Raw genomic sequence first — 20546 nt, forward strand, 5'->3', positions numbered from 1 at the left:
ACTTCCTGTCCTTTCAGCTCAGATCTAGAAATGAAGGCCTGTATGCCCCCAATTGTACGGGTGGATGCTTGTGAGCTAGTCTATGTCTCATGATATGTCAGTCATTAGGTATGTGCTAGAATTTTAGTAATGTGAACAGTCTAGTGATGGGCCACACCTGATTCCTTGTTTTCTTGCCAATGAATTTATTCAATAAAAACAGGTTTCTGTTCTTAAAGCACAGAGTTTAACAGCAGCATTTTCTCTGGAGAATGTAGAGCAAGCAGTCTTGAAAATAAACCAAAACTCTTATTCCTATCCTTTTTTATATAAAACAGTGCAGAAGTTTACAGCATGTGTATCCAGCTCAGTGTAGTACCTTCAGACGTCTTTATTGTCTTGAATAAAGTTGTAAAATAGTCAGTGGCAATGCTTATATGTCACTAACCCAAAAGGCAGGTAATTCAGGACTATACCAGTTCTGTGATACTTGATGCATTCTGTCTAATAGCTCTGGAAATTCACAAGGAAACCAACATTATACTTCATGGAATAAGCCCAGATCTTGGAAGGCTAACATTTATACCAGCACTCCCTCACCATGCGCTGAACCTCAGGCTTATGTTAATAAATCCATAGTGGGGACGGTCCTGTTTCCTTTTTGTCCTCCCGAGCCTCTCCGATGCCACATTTCCTAACCTCAGGTCCATGAGGCCTTTTGTACAGCTGCTCACAGTTGGTGGTGTGCCGGGAATTCTCCTTTGTCTTATAACAGGCATGCATTTCCTACAAACTCTGCCCTGTTCTCTATTTGGGATCCTCTGATTAATAGACTTGTAGTTTATACTAAGCTCAGCTTACCAGTTATTGCAAGACTAAAAAGCAATAGAACATGTCTCAGAAAATGGCAGAGAATGTGTGGGTATTTCATTAATGTCTGGATTTGGATGCCTCAAAGGGACACCAGAAATCACCAGTTAAACTATGTTTTAACAGAGGAGCTGGTTAACTCCGAGCAATCTGGTGAACTGTTATAAAACAGAGCTTGACATGTCTCATGCATTAGAGAAGAAACGGGGGGAGTAAGTTGCCTAATGGCTAGAATGTAAGAAAACAAACAACAATAGCAGAACCAAGAGTTCTGATCTGAACTATGTTAGCTCTTCATTCCTAGATAATAATTCTAATTGTGCTATAGAATGGTCACTCTGGGGGCTGGAGAGATAGCTCAGCTAGTAGGCAGGTTTATTCCTCTTGCAGAGGACCAGAGTATAGTTCCCAGTATCAACATTGGGGAGCTCAGAGTCACTTATAGCTCCAATGCTAGAGAATCTGTTGACCTCTTTGCACGTGGGTACCTATGCTCACATGTGCCTGTGAGAGTGTACTCACATGTATCACACACACATACACATACCAAGGTCGTCTGGTTTTAAGAGAAAGAAAGGATGTGATTATTACTATTTGGATATATTTATTTGTTTGTTTGTTTGTTTTTGGTCTAGGGAGTGAGACCCAGTGCCTCTATATGTCTGTTTGAATGGAGGGACGATGCAAGGGAAGGGAAAGTGTTAGGTAGTTACCCTCAGCTGATGAAGCTGCCCAGACCTTCCTGCCACGGAGCCTAAACACCCAAGTGAGAGAGAATGAGGTAGGGAGAGTCAGTAATAAATTTCTGAAGGGGAAAAGCAGATATAAAAATTGTTTAAACAAGTGAAAATATGATAATTTTAGTGTGACCCTCCTCCTGAAACAAAAGTACAGAGCATACGCATTTGAACACAACTCTTTATCACTTCATATTTATTAATTGTGCTTCTTTTAAGAAACTAATGGGTGGAAATAGCTTAGTGTCAGAGCGAGTTCTTAGCCTGTGTGAGGCCTTGGTTTGAAAGCCTATCACTAAAATAAACAGAAGCTGCCGTGAGGAGCTTCTATGTAGCTCTGCTGACACAGTTTTACATTAGAGAGAAAACAGCCAGCTCCTCAGCCTACTGACCTAAAATCGGGAATAGCGGGATGCACTGCGATACTGAGGGATAGAGGACAGGCGGGAGGGTTCCTCCTTGTTAAAGCTGGTCGTCACTAAAAATATGGAATCCATGGTCATTTCTAAATATATTCTCATAATGGCAACATGAAAGCTGTAGGGGAAACCTACAGTGCTTTTCCCTTGAAGTCAGATTTATGGTGAGTGCCATTTGTTTTTAAGTGAACGTTTAAACGTTAATGCAGAAAAAAAAAGTCTGAAGTGTACTGAGTTGCCGTGTTTTGAGTAGTTAGTAGCTGCACCTCATATAGCCACGTTAGCAACTATCATCGCACAGGCGCTTCCACCTGGCACATGAGCGCCTGTAAACATGCTAGTGAGGAGATGCTGAAGGATTGTCAGTAGATCCCAGTTTTAGCAAATCATGTCAGTCGTTTGTAAATATCTTTTTCAATTTTTAAAAAACATTTTAAATGCTTTTTATTAACTTGTTTATTTTTAGATCATTCAGGTTTGTCTGTGTGTGTGTCTGTGTGTATGTGTTTGTGTGTGTGTGTGTATGTGTGAAAGAAAAGGTAACATAAATTTTGGGATTATTAGAGTTTTAATAATTCTTCCCAAATATGAGTAACATAAAAACTTTGATACTTCACAGGTGAACTCGCCCAGTTCTTGGTGTGTGTCCATAATTTAGCTTATGATGAAAAGCCAGACTATCAGAAGCTCAAGAAAATTTTGAATCCGGATGGAGTATACTTAGGGCCACTGGAATTTTGCACTAAAGCACATAGCGTCCATGTACGTCCTATGACCTGTCAAAAAGTAAGTATCGCATAATCCTTGTGCTCTTGTGATTGCACGCTGTGAATGTGCTCCCAAGAAGACGTTTCAGCCAAAATGACGGGCTCGCTACGTTAACTCATCACTAGAAACCTGGAAGTTCCTGTGGCACGTTATCTCTTAGAATGGGATCTGTGCCTGCCTGCTGTGTGTTGATAAAGAATGAAGCTATCACTGATGGCCTTGTGTGTGGCTAGGGCAGAGCTGAAGGCCATTCCACCTTGATTCGTGAGAGCCCTTCTGTGCTTTACTAGGCTTTCCTTCACTCCTGCCCTGTGGATCTCTGACTCCTGCCCTGTGGATCTCTCACCCCTGTCCTGTGGATCTCTGACTCCTGCCCTTGGATCTCTGACTCCTACCCTGTGTCTTTGCCTTCCAGTTTCATTATGGAGCTGCCTAATACTCTTAGAAGTTTTTGATATACATCTGTTGATATTTCAGCTTATAGAAATAATTATTTGTTAGTTGTTACTGTATTTGTTATCTCCTTTGTTGTGTTTATTTGAATGGATGCCCTCACATCGACTTAAAAAAATTAATACTTAAAGCAAAGAATTATAAAGCCAAAGGATTTTCAGAAGAGGATGGTAGGAACCTACGTCTGTGATTAGCAGCACTGTTACACAGACAAGGAAGTGACTTTTTCCTCACGTGAGGCTATCCATATTAAATAAATAAGTCCATAATAAATAAATAAGTCCATGTATGTATGTATGTGGAGGGCAGTCTGGTGAAGGTACAAGTTAGGGTTAGAATGTCATTTACTTTAATATTTCTTCTGAACTTTGGATCCGCACAAGGGCTCGGGAGCCAAGAATGCAGGATGCAGGCTAATGTGACTGATAGGCTGCTCGGTGAATGGTGAGTCGAGTCTCGGTGCACAGATGGTTCTGATTTGCTGAATTTTGTAGCTGCTGCAACTGAAGACATAAAATATCCTTCTAGTCATAAATTAGCTCTTTGGAAGCAAAACCTTGGCACCAGAGCTTTACAACCTTCAATTAGTAGGAAAAGAAGTATTTGAATGACTGTGGTATTGACATCTGTAGGCCTGCATAGTAATCATTCCTAATAGAAGAGAATATCTGTTTGAGGAGGGTTTGCATGGCTAATTAACTACCAGTGAGAATGTGTAATTTTTTCATGATCCCCTGATTGTCACCTTTCTCTTGTGATACAATTACATTTTATTGTAGCGAGTGCCTCACAGACCAATTGTCAGCACTGTTTACACATTGCAGAAGGCAGAACAAAAGTTCATGTTTAACGAAAAGCCACTGGATTTTGATCTTGGTAATTACGGAGACTTCTTTAACAGTTTTATTGACTTTTGTATTTTTATCACTCTCCCAACAAAACAAAGAACCATTTCCCTGACAGAGTGTTCTCCTTCCAGTGATGGGAACAAAGAACCGTCTCCGTGGCAGTGTCCCTCACAGTGATGGTCAGCACTTGATCTCTAGTAGTTTAAGATTCACACCTTTTTTTTTGTAGTTTTCAATTTCATCAGCTTCACTGAAATATAAGTCATTTACAAACAATACTGTATCTTTTGATATAACATTCTAATTATTATCCTCTACAAACAAAATCAAAGAGCATTTGTTGTGAAACCAATTTCTTAGGCAGAGAATAATACAGTGTGGAACATTTTCCAATGAGCTTTCATGAAAAATATTTTATTCCCTTTGATTAGAGCACTTTAATTATAAGTAACACTATTTAAAAATAACATGCAACTTTAGCATCTTAATTCCTGCCAGCAGTGTGATCAGTCTGGATCTGTAGCTAGTAAGACATATTTCATAGCATATCAACATTTAATTAATGATTTTATTTCTCTACTATTTCACATGCACATATATATTTAAATATGTCAAAAATATAGTTTTACTATCTGTGGGTAAATTTCATCTTAATTTTTATTTCTACAGTTTGCAGGATTTTATTAATGCTCTCAAAATGACCTAAAAATGTTGAAACTATGCAGACATTACCATCCTGTCCCCAGTTCCGCTGAGCGATGCACACAGGACGGTCTCTGCAGCTGATGGTTCCCTAACAGAATTAGTTGAGTCAACCTGGTGGCTACACATTTTCTCTTTCAAGTGCCAGGGTCTCCTCAGTCACTCCTTGTCACTAGGCATGTGGGATACTGCAGCTAGTGATAGAGTAGTGAATGAATTATCATTACTTCTACTTTTTTATAGAGAGGTATTTAACAATAAGTCATTGTACCTGAAAAAGCAGGCCTATGCAAATTAGCTCTTTTTACCATTTATTATTCCAAGGGAAGGAAGATATATATATTAAAATTTTCAGCTTATTATTTCATCTGCAAATGAAATTTTTAGAATTTAGCATTAACAAAATGCTTTTGACTTAGAAAGTGGTACCCGTCCATATGAACTCACAACGTGCTTCTCCAAGTGAAGAGATCTTTTATTAATAGTTGTTTGGGTATGGTGAACTGCTTGCAGTAAACTGGGCAATTTCTTCCGGAGCTAAACCGGAAATGAAATTTTGTCAGTCTAGCAGAGATGCTGTTGTGTGGGGTTTTTTGTTTGTTGTTTGTTTGGTTGGTGTTTTGTATGTTTGTCTCCTGAAAAGCAAATCCTTTATTTGCAAGAGCATCCAACAGCTCTGGAGGTGGCGGCTGTCACTAGACTGTTTCCAAGGTTCATTCTCTAGATGACCTGCCAGCTGCTTATGCCACCCACTGAAGCATTTGAGTTTGCTCATTTGTTTTGTTTGATATTGTTTTGTGTTATGTTTGGCTTAAAGTCTGTTTAACAGGCATGCTACTATCCAGCGATATCCTGGGTCACCCGCTGTGATTTACTTTTTCAAATTGAGTGAATGAACCCGCATCTTGGCTGTGCTTGCTGAGGTCAGCTGTGACTCAGAGTACTCAGAGTGTGAAGTGAGTGGGAGAACCCCACCATGCAGCCCCTGCCCCTTCTCCATGCCTCTTCCTTCAGAAGCAGGAATTCAGATGAGTTGCCCATTTCAAAGCAGGATAAGCTGGGGCTCAGAGCAGAACTTTGAGTTTCCTTCATTGCACACCATAAAATGTGGTTGCTTTCTCAGTCTGCCCCTAAAGTCCAGCAAATCAAAGGGGAATGTGTGTTGCTGGAATACAAATCTTCGTGGAGAACCTTTAGTTCTTAAAGTAATTCTATGAACTTGTCTGCCTGTGTGTTTTCTATATGAGAGCAATGGAACACACATCCCTGGTTAGAAGACTTCTTCGTTATCAGTGTTTAGGAGTGCAAAGTGTTCCAGTTTTATAGAACAGTATGAGGTTACACTGGAAAATGAAGTAAAATATTATCTCATTGGAGTTGTGAGGTTTTTTTGGAAAATGATGCATATTTGGGTAGTATCCCTATACTCTGAGATGCCAGGAGTGTTTTTTGTATTTATTTTCATATCTTTGTAAATATGAACATATTACTCTATTCAAAATTAAGGATTTATATATTCCATCTTTCGCTTAGTATTATAAATTTGTGTAAAAATATAACTCTTCCATAAGGAGGAAACCATATTGTATATTAGGTAAAAGCACCCATGGCCTTGCAGCCTTAGCCTCGGACCACCGACTTTACCCTGAGGGACCATCTTCTCCAGGGAGCTGGAGACAGGATGGAATATGCTATGCCCAATCCTGTTCGATATGTCAGAGGTTCTCAGGGAAAACTGGTACCTTAAGTGCTTAGTACATAGGAGATTAAAAGTCCTCAATTATTTCAACTAAGAACAGCTCCAGTTCTGAAGGCACAGGCAGAAGAAATAACACGGTGTCGCCGAGACCTGTGTGTCTCATTGTTGTAGAAGTCTCTGTAGCAAAGAATTCCCCAGCAGTGACTGAACAGAAGCAGTAGCGATGGACAGAGTCAGGAGAGTCATGTAGCTTTAAAAAAGAAGGCAATCCCCCTTTTCCTTAATACCAGGTGAAATGTGCCCAAGAGGCCAGGACAGACACTGCATAGCTGTAACTCTAGGTGGAATATAACCCGACCTGGCATGAGAGAGTAGAATGGTAGATACCAAAGGTTTGGTGTTGGGGAAAACAGGGGTATGTCGAATAAAGACACAAACCCTTCAGTTAGAAGATGAATGCAGTATACAGCATGACAGCTGTACTTAGTGACGGCATGTGTCATGGCGTGTGCTTGTAACCCACTAAGAAAATAGGCATTATTCCCACTACACACAGATGTGATAAATATATGGACTTGATCGTGGTATTTCACAATGTAGGATGTCAAAACATCACAGCAGACAACTTAAATCTTCATTTGCTGATTGTATCTCAATAAGGATGGAAGGGAAAACTTCTGCTAATCCAGAGCACGTCTCACAGTGACTGCCATGCCAGTGTTCCAGGGGATGAGACCAGTTTGGGGACCCATACTTCACATTAGTGTAGTATGTAACAAGTACACATTTCTTACCAAGGTGATGTCAGGGAGGGCGGGTTCTAGAAACATCAACTTTCCCAGTGGACTTAGAAGGCGGGTGGAAAAACTGTTAAACATTTCCAATTTGCAGGTCAGTGAAAGGCAGTGGTTTTCCTCTTCATTAGGATTTGGAGATCCGGGAGGAGGCTGGTAAAGGAGGGTGTTGTGACAACTCAGCCCCACCTTCAGACAACCAGCCTATTGCAAAGAGAAGGAATGAACACACTTGGCAACAGAAACTGGAAATTGAGAGACTACAAATTAAGACTCTATTTGCCCAGCCAGCATAATTTATTCTCTATTTTGGCACTGGCTACTCCATTATTTCCCCTTCTGCTGTTCCTGTCTTCTGCTCTCTCCATTTAACTGGGGGAAAAGGCGATGGCGCTCAGAGCTGCTGTAAACGCGGAGCTGCAGAACAAACACTTCACTCAAGGACCTTTGCTGGCTTTCCGTCTTCCACCTGGGTTATAGGAGCCGCCCTCTATTTCTGTGTCTACTTCAAGGTTATTGAGAGTCAGTCTTTTCCCAGATGTCACCACAGTGTGACAAAGAAGCCTGCGAGACAGCAAGCTTGTCATGAAGTTAACCTCTGGCCCGAGGACACGGTGCCAGTGACGTGAACTCCTCTTGCTCAAAGGTTAAACTACCTGCACTCTGTGTAAGCAACATCATACGCTCCTTGTATACTTTCACATTAATTAGCCTCTCTTCAACAATAGGAAAATAAGAGCTTAATTAATAGGAATTTAAGCTACACCGATACACTAGTTCCACTCGCGGCAAAGGTTAATAATGAATACACATGCAGTTTGAAAATGTGACAATGTTCCATAAAAATACCATTTTCACTGTAAGCAAGCTTTCTGTCGAGATGATTTTTAAAGCATGCGTAACAGTGACACTGATTTTAACTGGTCTTGTCCCATTGACGAGGAAGGGTCTGCAGTTCACTTGATACTGCATTTTTTTCCCTGCTAGCCATTGTTGCTTCTTGTTTGTTTGTGTCTTTGTCAAGTCCAGTGTTATCCAGCTTAGGTTTTTAGAGAAGGGGGATGTGACTGAATTTGTTTTAAAGACATGTCACAGTTTTCATTTCTTACTCCATACCAACAGGTGGATTCACCAAAGGTTACCCCGAAAGCAGCCAATGACTTTCCAGAGAAGTTCCCAAAGAAAGTTTGTGGGACAAGTGCGCCGCAGAGAATGGGGCATGAAGAGCGTCAGCCCCGCGCTGTGCTGAGCAGAGCAGCAGCACCGGTGAGAGTCGGTGGAACTGTTTCATTGATGTGACCTTAGCATAAACACTGGGAATGCAAACTCCCTGCTCCCGAGCCCAACGTTGTGTGATTTTGTTCAATGTGGACAGAAAATCTCCTGTCCACCTGGTAAAATCAAAGCAGCCTACAGCATTTGCTACAGGACTAGAGACAAACACGCAGATAGCTCTGACTCCTTCTGTTCCCCTAAGAATGGAACGAAGCCCACTGGATTTCTTCCACTGTCTACAGTCCGTGAGGGGCCCTTCCCCTGCGTAAGCTGCACTTCACATGATCCCCGGCCTCTAATCCTTACCATTAAACATCAGGGTAGTATCTGCCTGTCAGGGGGCTGTGTTTGGAATCCTTTGGCTGGAGAGTGACTTGCCCTTTGCAAGTGACTCATGAAGACAGCAGCAAAAGCCCTCCCTCAGCTGACATCCTAGGATGGGAAAGCAAAGCATACAAAATTTATCTGGAGGGAAAAGTAAAGTTTAATTATGTCAGAATAGCCAGCGTCTCATTTGATTTGTGCACCATCATTCTCCAACAGTTCGAAGCAGTTCACAGTGTGAAACAGGATAATTTAATACCCCCACCTTTCTCACCCTCCACCCAAGAAAAATTGATATATGGGGCAGCTGGGATGTTAATCACTAAACTGAGCACTGAATTTGGCTCTGAAGTTCTTGGCAGCTGAGGCAAAAATTAGAAGTAGCGTGTTATGCATCTCCCATCCAAGCAGCAAACAAGTTTATCCAGAGAGCAGTGTTGCTCTTAGTGCTCAGAGGAACCTTTTACATTTATTCAGTATGAAATAGCATTATTTGTGGCTTTATTTTAAACTCCCATACAGAAATCTACTTCAGATGGGCATATTTTACAGTCCCACTTGTAAAGTTAAACACAAATACTGCAGGGTGACAAAATCAGAAATGCTAAGTCTTTAGTGTGTACTGGAATCTTCTGTCGTGTAAGGCAAGGAGGTCCTATGAAAAGTAGATGCCCAGGTTTCAGGACAAGAAATACATTCGCTTTGGCTGGTCTGGTAGTGGGATGTGCGGTGCAGTGGGTTGTTTGTTGCGGTGGGAAGTGAGTGCTGTGCGGTGGGATGTGCGGTGTGGTGGGATTGCGGTGCGGTGGGATGTGCAGCGCCGTGGTATGTGTGGTGCAATTGGATGGGTGGGATGTTGGTTGCAGTGGGAAGTGAGTGCAGTGAGGTGATGTTGCAGTGCTGTGGTATGTGCAGTGCCATGGTATGTGCAGTGCGGTAGGATGTGTGGTGCTGTGGCATGTGTGATATGGTGTCCTCACTCACTCCAACAGCCCTTGCTCCTTTTCCTCAGTCTTTTGACAACAGAGTGAGTTCTTTAGAATCATGTCTATGTTAGGTTTGCCTCTTAAATTCCATGACCGTGCAGTAATAGCATATGTTTTATGTCCACCCTTTCATTCATTACCTTTTGAGATTTCTCTGTATTCATGAATATACCAATTATTCCTTGTCAGTGCACAACTCATGTGTCTATTTTCCTTCTAGTTGATTCGTGACTCACTTCTGGTTTCATGTATTTATAGAAAATACTGTGTTCATTCTACCCCAAGTCTGCTGTGTATATTGCATTTCTTGTGAGACATGGAATTACTAGGTCATTGGTCAAATGATGTTCAATTATAAAATGTTTGCACATAGGCAGGCCAGATGGTTTAGCAAGTAGAGAAGCTTGCTATGGACCCCAGAGATCCACATGGTGTAAAGAAAGGGCTGATTCCCACAAGCTTCCCTCGGAACCTCAACACATGAGCCATGATGTGAGCATAGCTCTAACCTGATGTGAGCATAGCCCTAACCCCAACAAATAAATAGGTTAAAAATGTTGGCGAATATGCATGGGAAGTAGTTGTATTGTTTATGTTCCCTCCAATACATGCACATGTTCTGGTTATTCCTACACTTCCTCCCCAGCGTTTTATGTTGCAGTCTTTTACATCTAACCACGTTTACATGTATGTTAGTATCAACTTCTGAGTACAGCTATGATGGCCAGTAGCATTGTGGTTACTGGTCATGTACATATCTTCTATGAAGGGTCTTTCCATGTGCTGTGATTCAGTAATTGCATGTGAGCTCTGGAACTCCTTTCCATAGTCCACACACAAGGTCCTCGTCATCTTTCAACTGTTATATGGCCAGCCTCTGTCTATTCATATTGTTCCTGCATTTTGGCTCTCAGGTCCTGTGTTTAGCAAGAGGTGGGAGTTGAGGTCCACTCTTTATACTTACTGGATCGCAACATCATTCCTTGAAGCAATGTTTCTCTTTTCCTAACTGAACTCCTCTGGATGCTTTTTAAAAAAAACAGCCAAGTGTGTTGGTGGGGACTGCTCCTGGGTTATTTTCTTCCCATCGGTACCACACTGCACGTATTTCTGCAGCTTTACAGCACATTCTAAAACTAGGAGGGCAACTCCTTCAGTCTTCTTTATGAACTGCAGTGCTTAACAGTTTAATTCTTGCTCCCTCCATAAGATTTATTTTTATTTCAACATAATATTTTCATGTATTATTTGGGAATTGCATAAAATGCACCTCATTACACTAACTTTCAATTCCTCCTAGGTCCACTCTCTCATCCTTGTGCCCTCCCCCAAAAAGAAGAAAAAAATTACACCAAGTTCAATTTGTGCTGCTCATGTCATAACTGGAGCATGGTCAAACTCTCAGTGGTCAGCCCTTTAAATATAATTGAGTTCTTCTTTACAATATTTTTACATAAAATTCTCTTATACAATATATTCTGTTTACCATTTTCCCTCATCCCCTCACAGCCTCTCACCCATCCAACTCCACACCTTCTTTCTCTCTTTATAAAACAAAATAGCAAACTAAAAATAGGAAAGAAACAGAACAGAAGAAAACCACAGAAAAGCAGAAGAAACACATATACGTAGACACAAACATGCATGCACGCACACAAAATCCATAAAAACACAAAATCAGAAGCCATAATATATAAACAAAAGACTCACAAGGAAAAACACAACAAAACAAACAAACCCAATGCCCCAAACAAAACATTATGAGACAAAACATCTCTAAAATGTCATTGTGTTTATTTTGTGTTGGCCATCTACAGCTGGACAGAGAGCTGCCTTAAGTGTAGTTTGTATGCCCAGTGAGACTCCATGGGGGAAAACTCTTTTTTTTTTTTTTTTTTTTTGAAAGCATTTATCAATTGGCAATCACTTCTGGGTTAAAGAGGGGCTCATATCCACTTACCCTCTCACTGACGGCACCCCATCTGGTTTGATCTTGTGCATGCTGCTACCGTTTCCATGAGTTCATATGTTTATCAGTCCTGTTGTTTCCTTGGTACCCTCCATCCCCACCATTCTGCCTTTCTTCCACATTGCTCCCTGAGCCCTGAGGAAAAGGACTTGTTGAAGACATCCTACTTAGAACTGAGTGTTCCTAGGTCTCTCACCCTGCTATTGCCCAGTTGTGGGTCTCTATTAGCTCTCATCTATTACAGGAGGAAGTTTCTCTATTGATGGCTGAGCAATAGTTAGAAGTCATTTTACTGCTAAGTTCTTTTAGCAGAACAGTATTTGGTTTTCTTGTCTCGGGTTCTTGGCGACCTAAGCAGTGTAAGGCATGGTTTCCATCTCATGGGGTGTGACTTAAATCTGGTCAGAGTGGTTGGTGACTCCCACAGATTTTATGCCACAATTGCACCAGGGTATCATGCAAACAGGTCACCATTGGAGACCTCACCATTGTAGCTGGGTTGGTGTTTCCCTTTCTGATAGTGTGCAGAGTGCCTTCCAGTACCGTGAACACCAGTCAGTTGGGTGAAGGCTCTAGTCAGGCACCGGCTTGACTTCTTTGTGTTCAGTGAGATATGTGGGTGTTGTCGTCAGCAGTAGGGCCTTATCATCGGTTCATGGAGAGCAATATGTAGATTTGGCAATAGCCTATGTTGTTTGGAGGTTATCTGTGAATTTCTTTGGCCAACACCTCACTTAGATGGCACCCACCCCTGGTACTGGAGGTTTCATTTAGTGGTGAGAGATGTATAGTTGGGGCTTTGTTTCCCCTGTTATTTGATGATTCCAATTTAGAGTGCTTCCATACATACACATACATATCTATTTTAGGAATCTTCCACTGCAATAGGTTTCTGTATGATCCCTCAAATGACCCTTGGTGCTAACTATCCCTCCCAGTTCACCCTCTCTCAGCTCCCTCACTGCCCCATCTCTGTCAAAGTTTAAGGACTAACTTGTTAACTTCCTTATAAGCAGGACAATGAGATTTTGGTGGGAGTTTAAAAAGGACAGGCAGCCCACCATGGTCTCACAGTGCATCACCTTGGTACTTCCCTCCATTTCTGTTGTCCCAACAAAACTTTCTACTTCTACATATATATATATATATATATATATATGTACACACACACACATATACTATAGCTTTCCTTTAAAATTATTTAAATATTTCACTTTTATCCTAAGTACTAGTTTTCCTATATGCTTTAGTCATGGTGGTCTTGCAGTGTATAAAGACAGGAACTAACTTTAGCGAGTGGTTAGTAAATCCAACAGCTCTCTAACAGAGGAAACACTGCCACTCACGTGTTCTACAACCCGAGCTTTGTCAAAAATCAGCTCAATGATTATTTATCTATGTTTAATATCTTTTTGTGAGAAAAAGCAAGTACTTCTATTACAGTGGTTTATAACCTGATTTCAGCATCAATAAATAGTATAATTATGCATACAAATGATTTTAAAATTATGTAATTATGATAAGTACTCATCTCACTTGTATACCGATTTTTTTGTATACCTGGAGTCACATAAAAATTGGTTCACATAAAAAAGGGTCAACAGTTGAAAAATTTATGAAGCCCTGTGTTAGAGAAAGCCTGGGATGTTGTAAGCAATTCAACAACCAATTCTTTTTTTTTTTTTTTTTTTTTTTTTTTTTTTGGTTTTTTCGAGACAGGGTTTCTCTATGGTTTTGGAGCCTGTCCTGGAACTAGCTCTTGTAGACCAGGCTGGTCTCGAACTCACAGAGATCCGCCTACCTCTGCCTCCCGAGTGCTGGGATTAAAGGTGTGCGCCACCACCGCCCGGCTCAACAACCAATTCTGATGAGTGCTCAAAAACTGAAACACTGGGGGAACCACAGCGGACTAGGCGGTGGTGGCTCACTCTTATAATCCCAGAACCCAGGAGGCTGGCACAGGATGGCGGCCATGAGTTTAAGGCCAGCCTGGGCTACATATTTCTATACAATCGAATCACCTGCTGGATGACATGAATCCTAGAAGTGTGAAAGCTAACGCCATCTTTGGCAGGTGGGTCACCCTGGGGTTTCCTTAAAGCTTTACTCAAACCCATGGTTTGTCATGTCTGAGCCTGTAGTGAATGATGCTGTAGCTGTCCCTGAGATGCTCTGAGGGCATCTGTCCTGCTGCAGTCTAGGGATGGTCATCTTCATGCTATTGATCATGGAACTTGTTGAGCTTCTTTTATCTCTGGCTTCACTTTGTCATCAGATTAGAACAGTTTGCAGCCTTAATTCATCCAAGTTGTTTCCCTCCTTCCTCCTGCTCCTGCTCCAAGCACATGCATGGAAGATTACTGGCATAGCTCTATGGGCAGCGGAGGCACTATTTTTTAGGTCACTCTTGATATTTGGACATTTCTTTGTCCCGGTGGCAGGGTAACTCTCAAGTCATCAGTTTCTACTTAGCAACTGAGCCTAGTGAATAATTGTTTGAATTTTCCATGTTGTATTTTTCAGCAGAATTGGATTATATTTTCATATCTCTGCTAAGACTCTTTTTAATGAGGTTTAACTTTTCCTCTAAGTCCTCTAAAGTATTTGGAGTCTGTTCTCACAGTGGATACTTTTTCTTCATTAAAAATATTATGTTCCTGTGTGCGTGTTTCTGCATGTGCGTTAAGTGCACATTAGTACAGGATGCCTACCGTGGCCACGGGATCTCCTGAAGCTGGAGTTACAGGTGGCTGTGGATACTGGGAACCAAACTCGGGCCCTCTGCAAAAGCAGGACATGCTCTTACCCACCAAACCATCTCTTCTGCTCTCTGGAAATGGGTTTATTCACTTAACTTGATCATGGCAGGACTTCAATTTATATTTTTTCTTCTGCTCTGGTCTTCATAATCTTAAATTGCAGACTTTCTGAAGTCTAGGTCATTTTCTTCCCTCATGTATTCCTTGTTAGTTTGAAATGTTTTTAAAGTGTTGGCTCTATAGACTTTTGTCTAATTTTATTGTTTTGTATCCACTTCATCAGCTTAATAGCAAGAAGTTGCTTGATACCCATAATGCATGGCCTGACTAGAAGTAGCATTGGTATTTTCCCAGCCACCCAGCTGACCATAATGTACATTTAAGGTGAATAACTGCTCGGAAGATGGCCTTCTGGAAGCAATACTGTTGGCATTTAGGGCTGGGCTATTTGCTGTAGGATGACGGCCCCGAACGTTGTAGAATGCTCAGCAACATTTCTGTATGTATCCAAGATGCGCACAGTACTCTCCCCCTCCCCCCGTTGTGGCAACCCAAATACTTCTAGAAATTGTTCTTTTCTGTGGGTTACCATCAGTCTAGATTGAGAACCAGTATCCTACCGATAGATTACTGTGCTGCCTTAAGCCTTTGCTACGTATATAACAAGCTGTGCCAGAATTACCCAGTTTTGGGGTAACACACAGTTGCAGCCACACACACACCCCAATCCTGAGAGAGAGCTGTATTTTCACATGGTCATCTCTCTGCCTTCTGGTGTGGTCTGATGGGAGATGTCTCCTCTAACCTCTCATGTGGGAATACTTGGCTCCCAGTTGGCGGTAGTTTCAGAAGCTTGTGGATACTGGAGGAGATGGAGTCATCCTGGAGGAAGAGAGTTACTGGGGAAGATTGACAGTTTACAGCTCACCCGTCCTTCTGTTCACTCTCTGCCTGCCTCCAGGAAAGGCCCTTTCTTCAGGAGCTGTGAGCCAAAAGAAGCCTTCTCCTTAAGTGGTTTTGTTAGGGTATTTATCAGGGAAGTGACTGAACAGCCTTCTCATGCATGAAAAACAATTTCCTATGCAGAGACCAGCAAACACCTCCTCAGTGCAAAAGGGTCAATTCAGGATCTCACATGGACTTAAGCAAACTTTTTACCAAGGAGTTACACTCCAGCCCAACAAAATTCTTCTCGAGTGTCTAGATTGAAAATATTTTTGGTTTTACAATGCATAGTTTTTGCCAGAGCTATTCAACTGTGCTATTTCAGTGCAAAAGCTTCCATAAATGAAACATAGACAAATGGACGAGGCTGTGTCCCAATAAAACTACTAACAAAACATGCAAGATTTTAATGAAGAAAATTTGTAAGCTTGTATCCCAGCCTGCCTTCCCAACCAGTGTACTACCTTCCTATGAGATACCATTAGCTATTACTGAATTGCTGGAAAAGTCACAGGAGATCCCTCTTAAATTTTAGTAGTATGATTTCTGTTCTTGACTAAGTATATAATCAACTTCCCAATGGTCCGTGGCCCTTGGAAATGGATTTGGTAGTATGTTTCTTCCCCTCGATGTGAGAATGATTTGGTGTCCTGGAAAAAAGGTCACTTGTTTTCTTTCAGTGACTGAAATTGTCAGTAAAATGCTATTCTCATATGAGTCTCAAGTAAGAATCGACTTCTATTTAAGAAGAAAATATCTCTCCTCAATGTATCTTCTGTTTGGACTTGCTTTTTGCTTGGTTTGTGGCATTGTGTGAGACAGGATCTCAATGTATAGCCCTGGCTGACCTGAAATTTAATGTGTAGAGGCTGGCCTCAAACTCAGAAATCTTCTCAAGTTCTGGGATTATAAGTGTGAACTGGCCTACCTATATCTCATACAGGGCTCCTTTCTGACCTTTCAAAGTGACTGTGTCGGGGGAGGGGAGGAGAAAAGCTGCTTGAAGAGCAGCAGTTCTGAGGATGCAGTATGAAGGATGGAGCTCACATGACTAAGATAGACAGGCGTCTTCTTTGTTTAAAACGAGGCTGTCTTTTTCTGAATTTCAGTATCTGGTAGTAGGAGAGGGTATGTCAGAGGTCACCAAGCTAAAGCGGAAATAGAATGACCTTGGACCTCAGTCAGGTTAAGTAGTAAGCAATCAGCAGTAGTTCAAATGTTCATGTTTCAAGAGGAGCAGACAAAACAAAAATGGCCTGCTGGAGAGCTGCAGAGCCTGAGGCCTTGCAAAAGCACTCTGTGCTCTCCTGATGTGGCAAATGTCAAAATGTTTTTGTTTATTTTTCATGACAGGGTTTCTCTGTAGCTTTGGAGCCTGTCCTGGAATTCTCTCTGTAGACCAGGCTGGCCTTGAACTCACAGAGATCTGCCTGCCTCTGTCTCCTGAGTGCTGGGATTAAAGGTGCACACTACCACTGACCAGCATCAAAAGTTATATTAATGACAGACTTGCTGGCTGAGTTATTTTATTAGCATTGTTAAAGAATACACAATAAATGCCTGGATAATACAAATCTAAAATATACTTATTTCGTAGGAAAACTCAAGGAGAAGAAATATATATGAGTATTCAGATCTTCGGAGTGAAATTCACAGTCTCCAACAGACACCCAGCTACCTGGGTTTCCAACCTTCATACTGGAAGCCCTATCTGGATTGTACCAGTAGAGAGTCAATCAGGAAGCCAAGGTCTCCTCAGTTCAGATATACTTGCCCCACTGGTAGGGCAGTTTCCCAGGTGTCTCTCAGTGAGGAGACGAAGGCAGATGTGTATTACTATGGACTCACTGTAGTCTGCCTGCTCATATTAGTTTTTCTCGCTTTGTATTTTCTCTGAAGTCTTCAAATAAATCGGTTTGTTTTCTTTATAAACAATGTTTCAGGATTCCCATCTCTTTACAGGTGTCTCATTCTTCCTTCAGGGTTTTCTCACAGACATTTTCAAGGTAATTGGCTGAGAGAGAGAGAGAGAGAGTGAGAGAGAAAGAAAGAGAGAGATTTTAACTTTGGGCATACACTTAAGAAGTAAAATAGTATTTTAATTTATTATTGACTTTCTATTAGACAATATTTCACCGTATACTTTTGAGATACTTAAGATCACCAAGAAATTCAGAAGACATAAATCTTTTTGATCAAAGATAATTTGAAAATTAAGATATATCCAGGATATTCATCTCCCAGGAAATGATCACAGTTTCATCAAATGCAGAACAACACATTTTCAAAGCTGTTGTACAACCTAATATACTGCATATCCAACTTCTGTACCCCATTCCCCAGAGCCAGGCGCTCCATGAAATGTGACGAACAGTTGGCTTACCTTACTACAATAGGGACAGTCACCAAAGAGGACGTTGAAGCTCTGTCTGCTGGTGCTCAGCCCCCTCAGCCACTGCATGGAAGAATGCGTGGGAAAGCATCAGTGTACACATGCCGGCCGCCCCAGACTGACTCCGCCTCGTTTTGTTTTATGAAAGGGAAACCTTGTCTGAGCCCATGTCCAATTATTATTACATTGAATAACTGGGAAATCAGCACTAAAACTTGGTATGTAAATTCCTAGTATAAGCAAATTATGTGCCCTTTAAGACTTGGCTGACACATGCAAAACAGACACACAGAGACTCATGCAAGCTCCTGTGGTTCACATTCCTAAGCCAATTAATGACCTATCAACAATTACTTTATAAAATATATCTTAGGGTTTCGAGATTATGATCTTAACTCAACAATGGGTTAATTTTCACTGCACTGATTACAAGTATAAGGCAACAGTTTTGAAAAATAAGAAAGTACAGATTCCATTAGAATTTCCCAAGTAGACCTGGTATTTCTGAGGTAAAATGACTATTCCTAAGTTTCCCATTAAGAAAGGGTAAGTGGCACCAACTACATACTAAACCTATGTCAAAAGGGAGCGACTGAAAGGTAATGGCATTTCCCCCATAAGGTGCTATGGATGCAGACAGTTAATCATATGAGCTGTGTCCTACAGGAATGAAATGACTGAGAGATGAAGGCTGCCATAAGTCATGTAGACAAGATAATAAAAAGCTGAGAGATTCTCAGGTCACAGAAACCTTTGAGTTTTCAAAGGAGAATTGCTGTAGTTAGTCTATACTTATATGCAACCTGCAGAGTAGCATGCACTACTTCCTAACGTCCCCTCACCCCATTCCCGTCTCATCGCCCTCATCTGGCAGATCTAGAGAATCTGCATAGTGGTGGCAGACTAGGAAGATTTCAGTTATACCTACCACCAGTTCATTATGGGCTAATATTGCTAGTCACCAGTGTGTTATTGGTTTTCTCCCTGGGATTCTCTGGCACACTCAATAGAATCCAAGATGAAGAAATAAAGCCCATGAGCATGTAAAATTAACCAGTAGTAGGGGTTTGTGGCAAAGGAGGGAAATACCTTAGTAAACAGATTTTAGACTCTATTTCATATGTACATGGTTGCCAGCTTTACCTCATACAAGCACATTTGATGGAAAGGCTGTCCACACTGGGGATTATCACACACTTGATCAGGAATGGCACCATTAAGGTGATGGGCATAACAGATCCCACAGTCCATACTAAAGTCCTTCAAAAGAAAAGTTTTTGTTAGCATGTCTGTCTAATGAGCATATGGTAGATTAGGAAGAAAGAATAGCACTACTTAATATTTGTTTTTATATGTGTTTTACAAAGTGAGTTTCTGTATTGTGGAACATACATGCAGGTTATAACACCTAGTCATTTGCATAGTGCTCCCTTGTGCACTCATATACACACAGATTTCATCTTTGACTGGCAAAATGTTTGCATTTTAGCACTTTTTCCATATACATAATCATGTCTGTGTATACACAAAGTCAGATCTGACATCAGCTCATGAACACAAAATCGCACAATTCTACAGCAGAGGGAAAAGAAAACCATCACCATCATTTAGTGTTGATCGCTGTGGCTCAGTCCAAAGTCAACCCCGCCTTCATTATCTTTACAGTACCAATGTGCTGCTTGCCACTGAAAACTACTGCTGCTCTTCACAAACTTACAGCAAGCTTAAAACTGTACTGTAGCCATCCATAAGCCGACAGTACAAAAGACCAAACTTCTGACATATGTAGCTGTCATTAGGCACTTGCTGCTGAAGACCATGAACAAAGCACATGAAACTCACCTAGCAGAGGCTAACAAGTTCAGTGATGCCAATGTTAGCACCTAGCGGAGGCTAACAAGTTCAGTGATGCCAATGTTAGCACCTAGCGGAGGCTAACAAGTTCAGTGATGCCAATGTTACCACCTAGCGGAGGCTAACAAGTTCAGTGATGCCAATGTTACCACCTAGCGGAGGTTAACAAGTTCAGTGATACCAATGTTACCACCTAGCGGAGGTTAGCAAGTTCAGTGATGCCAATGTTAGCAACTAGCGGAGGCTAACACCTTCAGTGATGCCAATGTTCCCACCTAGCAGAGGTTAGCAGGTTCAGTGATGCCAATGTTACCACCTAGTAGAGGCTAACAAGTTCAGTGATGCCAATGTTACCACCTAGCAGAGGTTAACAAGTTCATTGATAGAAATATTTTCTTGTAACTGAGGTCTGTGTTACAAAATTCCTGCAGATTTTTTAAGAGAAGCATTTAAATTTTATTATTCACAAAATTTAGCCTATTAAGACAATAATTAAACTTACAGATCCTTCCAAGACAGTACGAGCTGGAAAGTCAATTTCTAAAACATCTTTCAAATTTTGTAACAGACTATTTTCTGGATCCCTGAAAATGAAAATGCAGAGAAAAAATTCCCTATAAAGTTTATTAAGGCACAGAACAGTACCAATTACAGTGCCAAGGTACCTACCATAAATGGAGGTTCCCACTCAGCTTGATTCCCAGGGGTTTTGTCACTTGAATAGTAAAAAGAGGGAAAAAGTTTTAATAATTTAGGCGTGGTTGATCTTGTTT

General features: G+C 41.2%; 2 protein-coding genes across 3 annotated transcripts in view; one reads left to right on the forward strand and one right to left on the reverse strand.

Moving 5' to 3' along the window:
• Vrk2 (VRK serine/threonine kinase 2) overlaps positions 1 to 17453 on the forward strand; it is a 103878-nt gene extending 86425 nt beyond the window's left edge. The window contains exons 11-13 of the mRNA XM_057772366.1: positions 2625 to 2791; positions 8392 to 8535; positions 17125 to 17453. Of these exons, the coding sequence (XP_057628349.1) occupies positions 2625 to 2791; positions 8392 to 8535; positions 17125 to 17424 (611 nt within the window). The 3' untranslated portion in view covers positions 17425 to 17453. The remainder of the gene's footprint in view (positions 1 to 2624; positions 2792 to 8391; positions 8536 to 17124) is intronic.
• Fancl (FA complementation group L) overlaps positions 17310 to 20546 on the reverse strand; it is a 77827-nt gene continuing 74590 nt past the window's right edge. For both annotated transcript variants that reach the window (XM_057772367.1, XM_057772368.1), the window contains 5 exons: positions 20443 to 20488; positions 20276 to 20357; positions 19063 to 19179; positions 17911 to 17982; positions 17310 to 17541 (listed from right to left, as the gene is read on the reverse strand). In XM_057772367.1, coding sequence (XP_057628350.1) covers positions 17506 to 17541; positions 17911 to 17982; positions 19063 to 19179; positions 20276 to 20357; positions 20443 to 20488 — 353 coding nt within the window. In that variant the 3' untranslated portion in view covers positions 17310 to 17505. The remainder of the gene's footprint in view (positions 17542 to 17910; positions 17983 to 19062; positions 19180 to 20275; positions 20358 to 20442; positions 20489 to 20546) is intronic.

The sequence above is a fragment of the Chionomys nivalis genome, chromosome 6, assembly GCF_950005125.1.
Source record: "Chionomys nivalis chromosome 6, mChiNiv1.1, whole genome shotgun sequence".
In the NCBI taxonomy this organism is placed as follows: Eukaryota; Metazoa; Chordata; class Mammalia; order Rodentia; family Cricetidae; genus Chionomys; species Chionomys nivalis.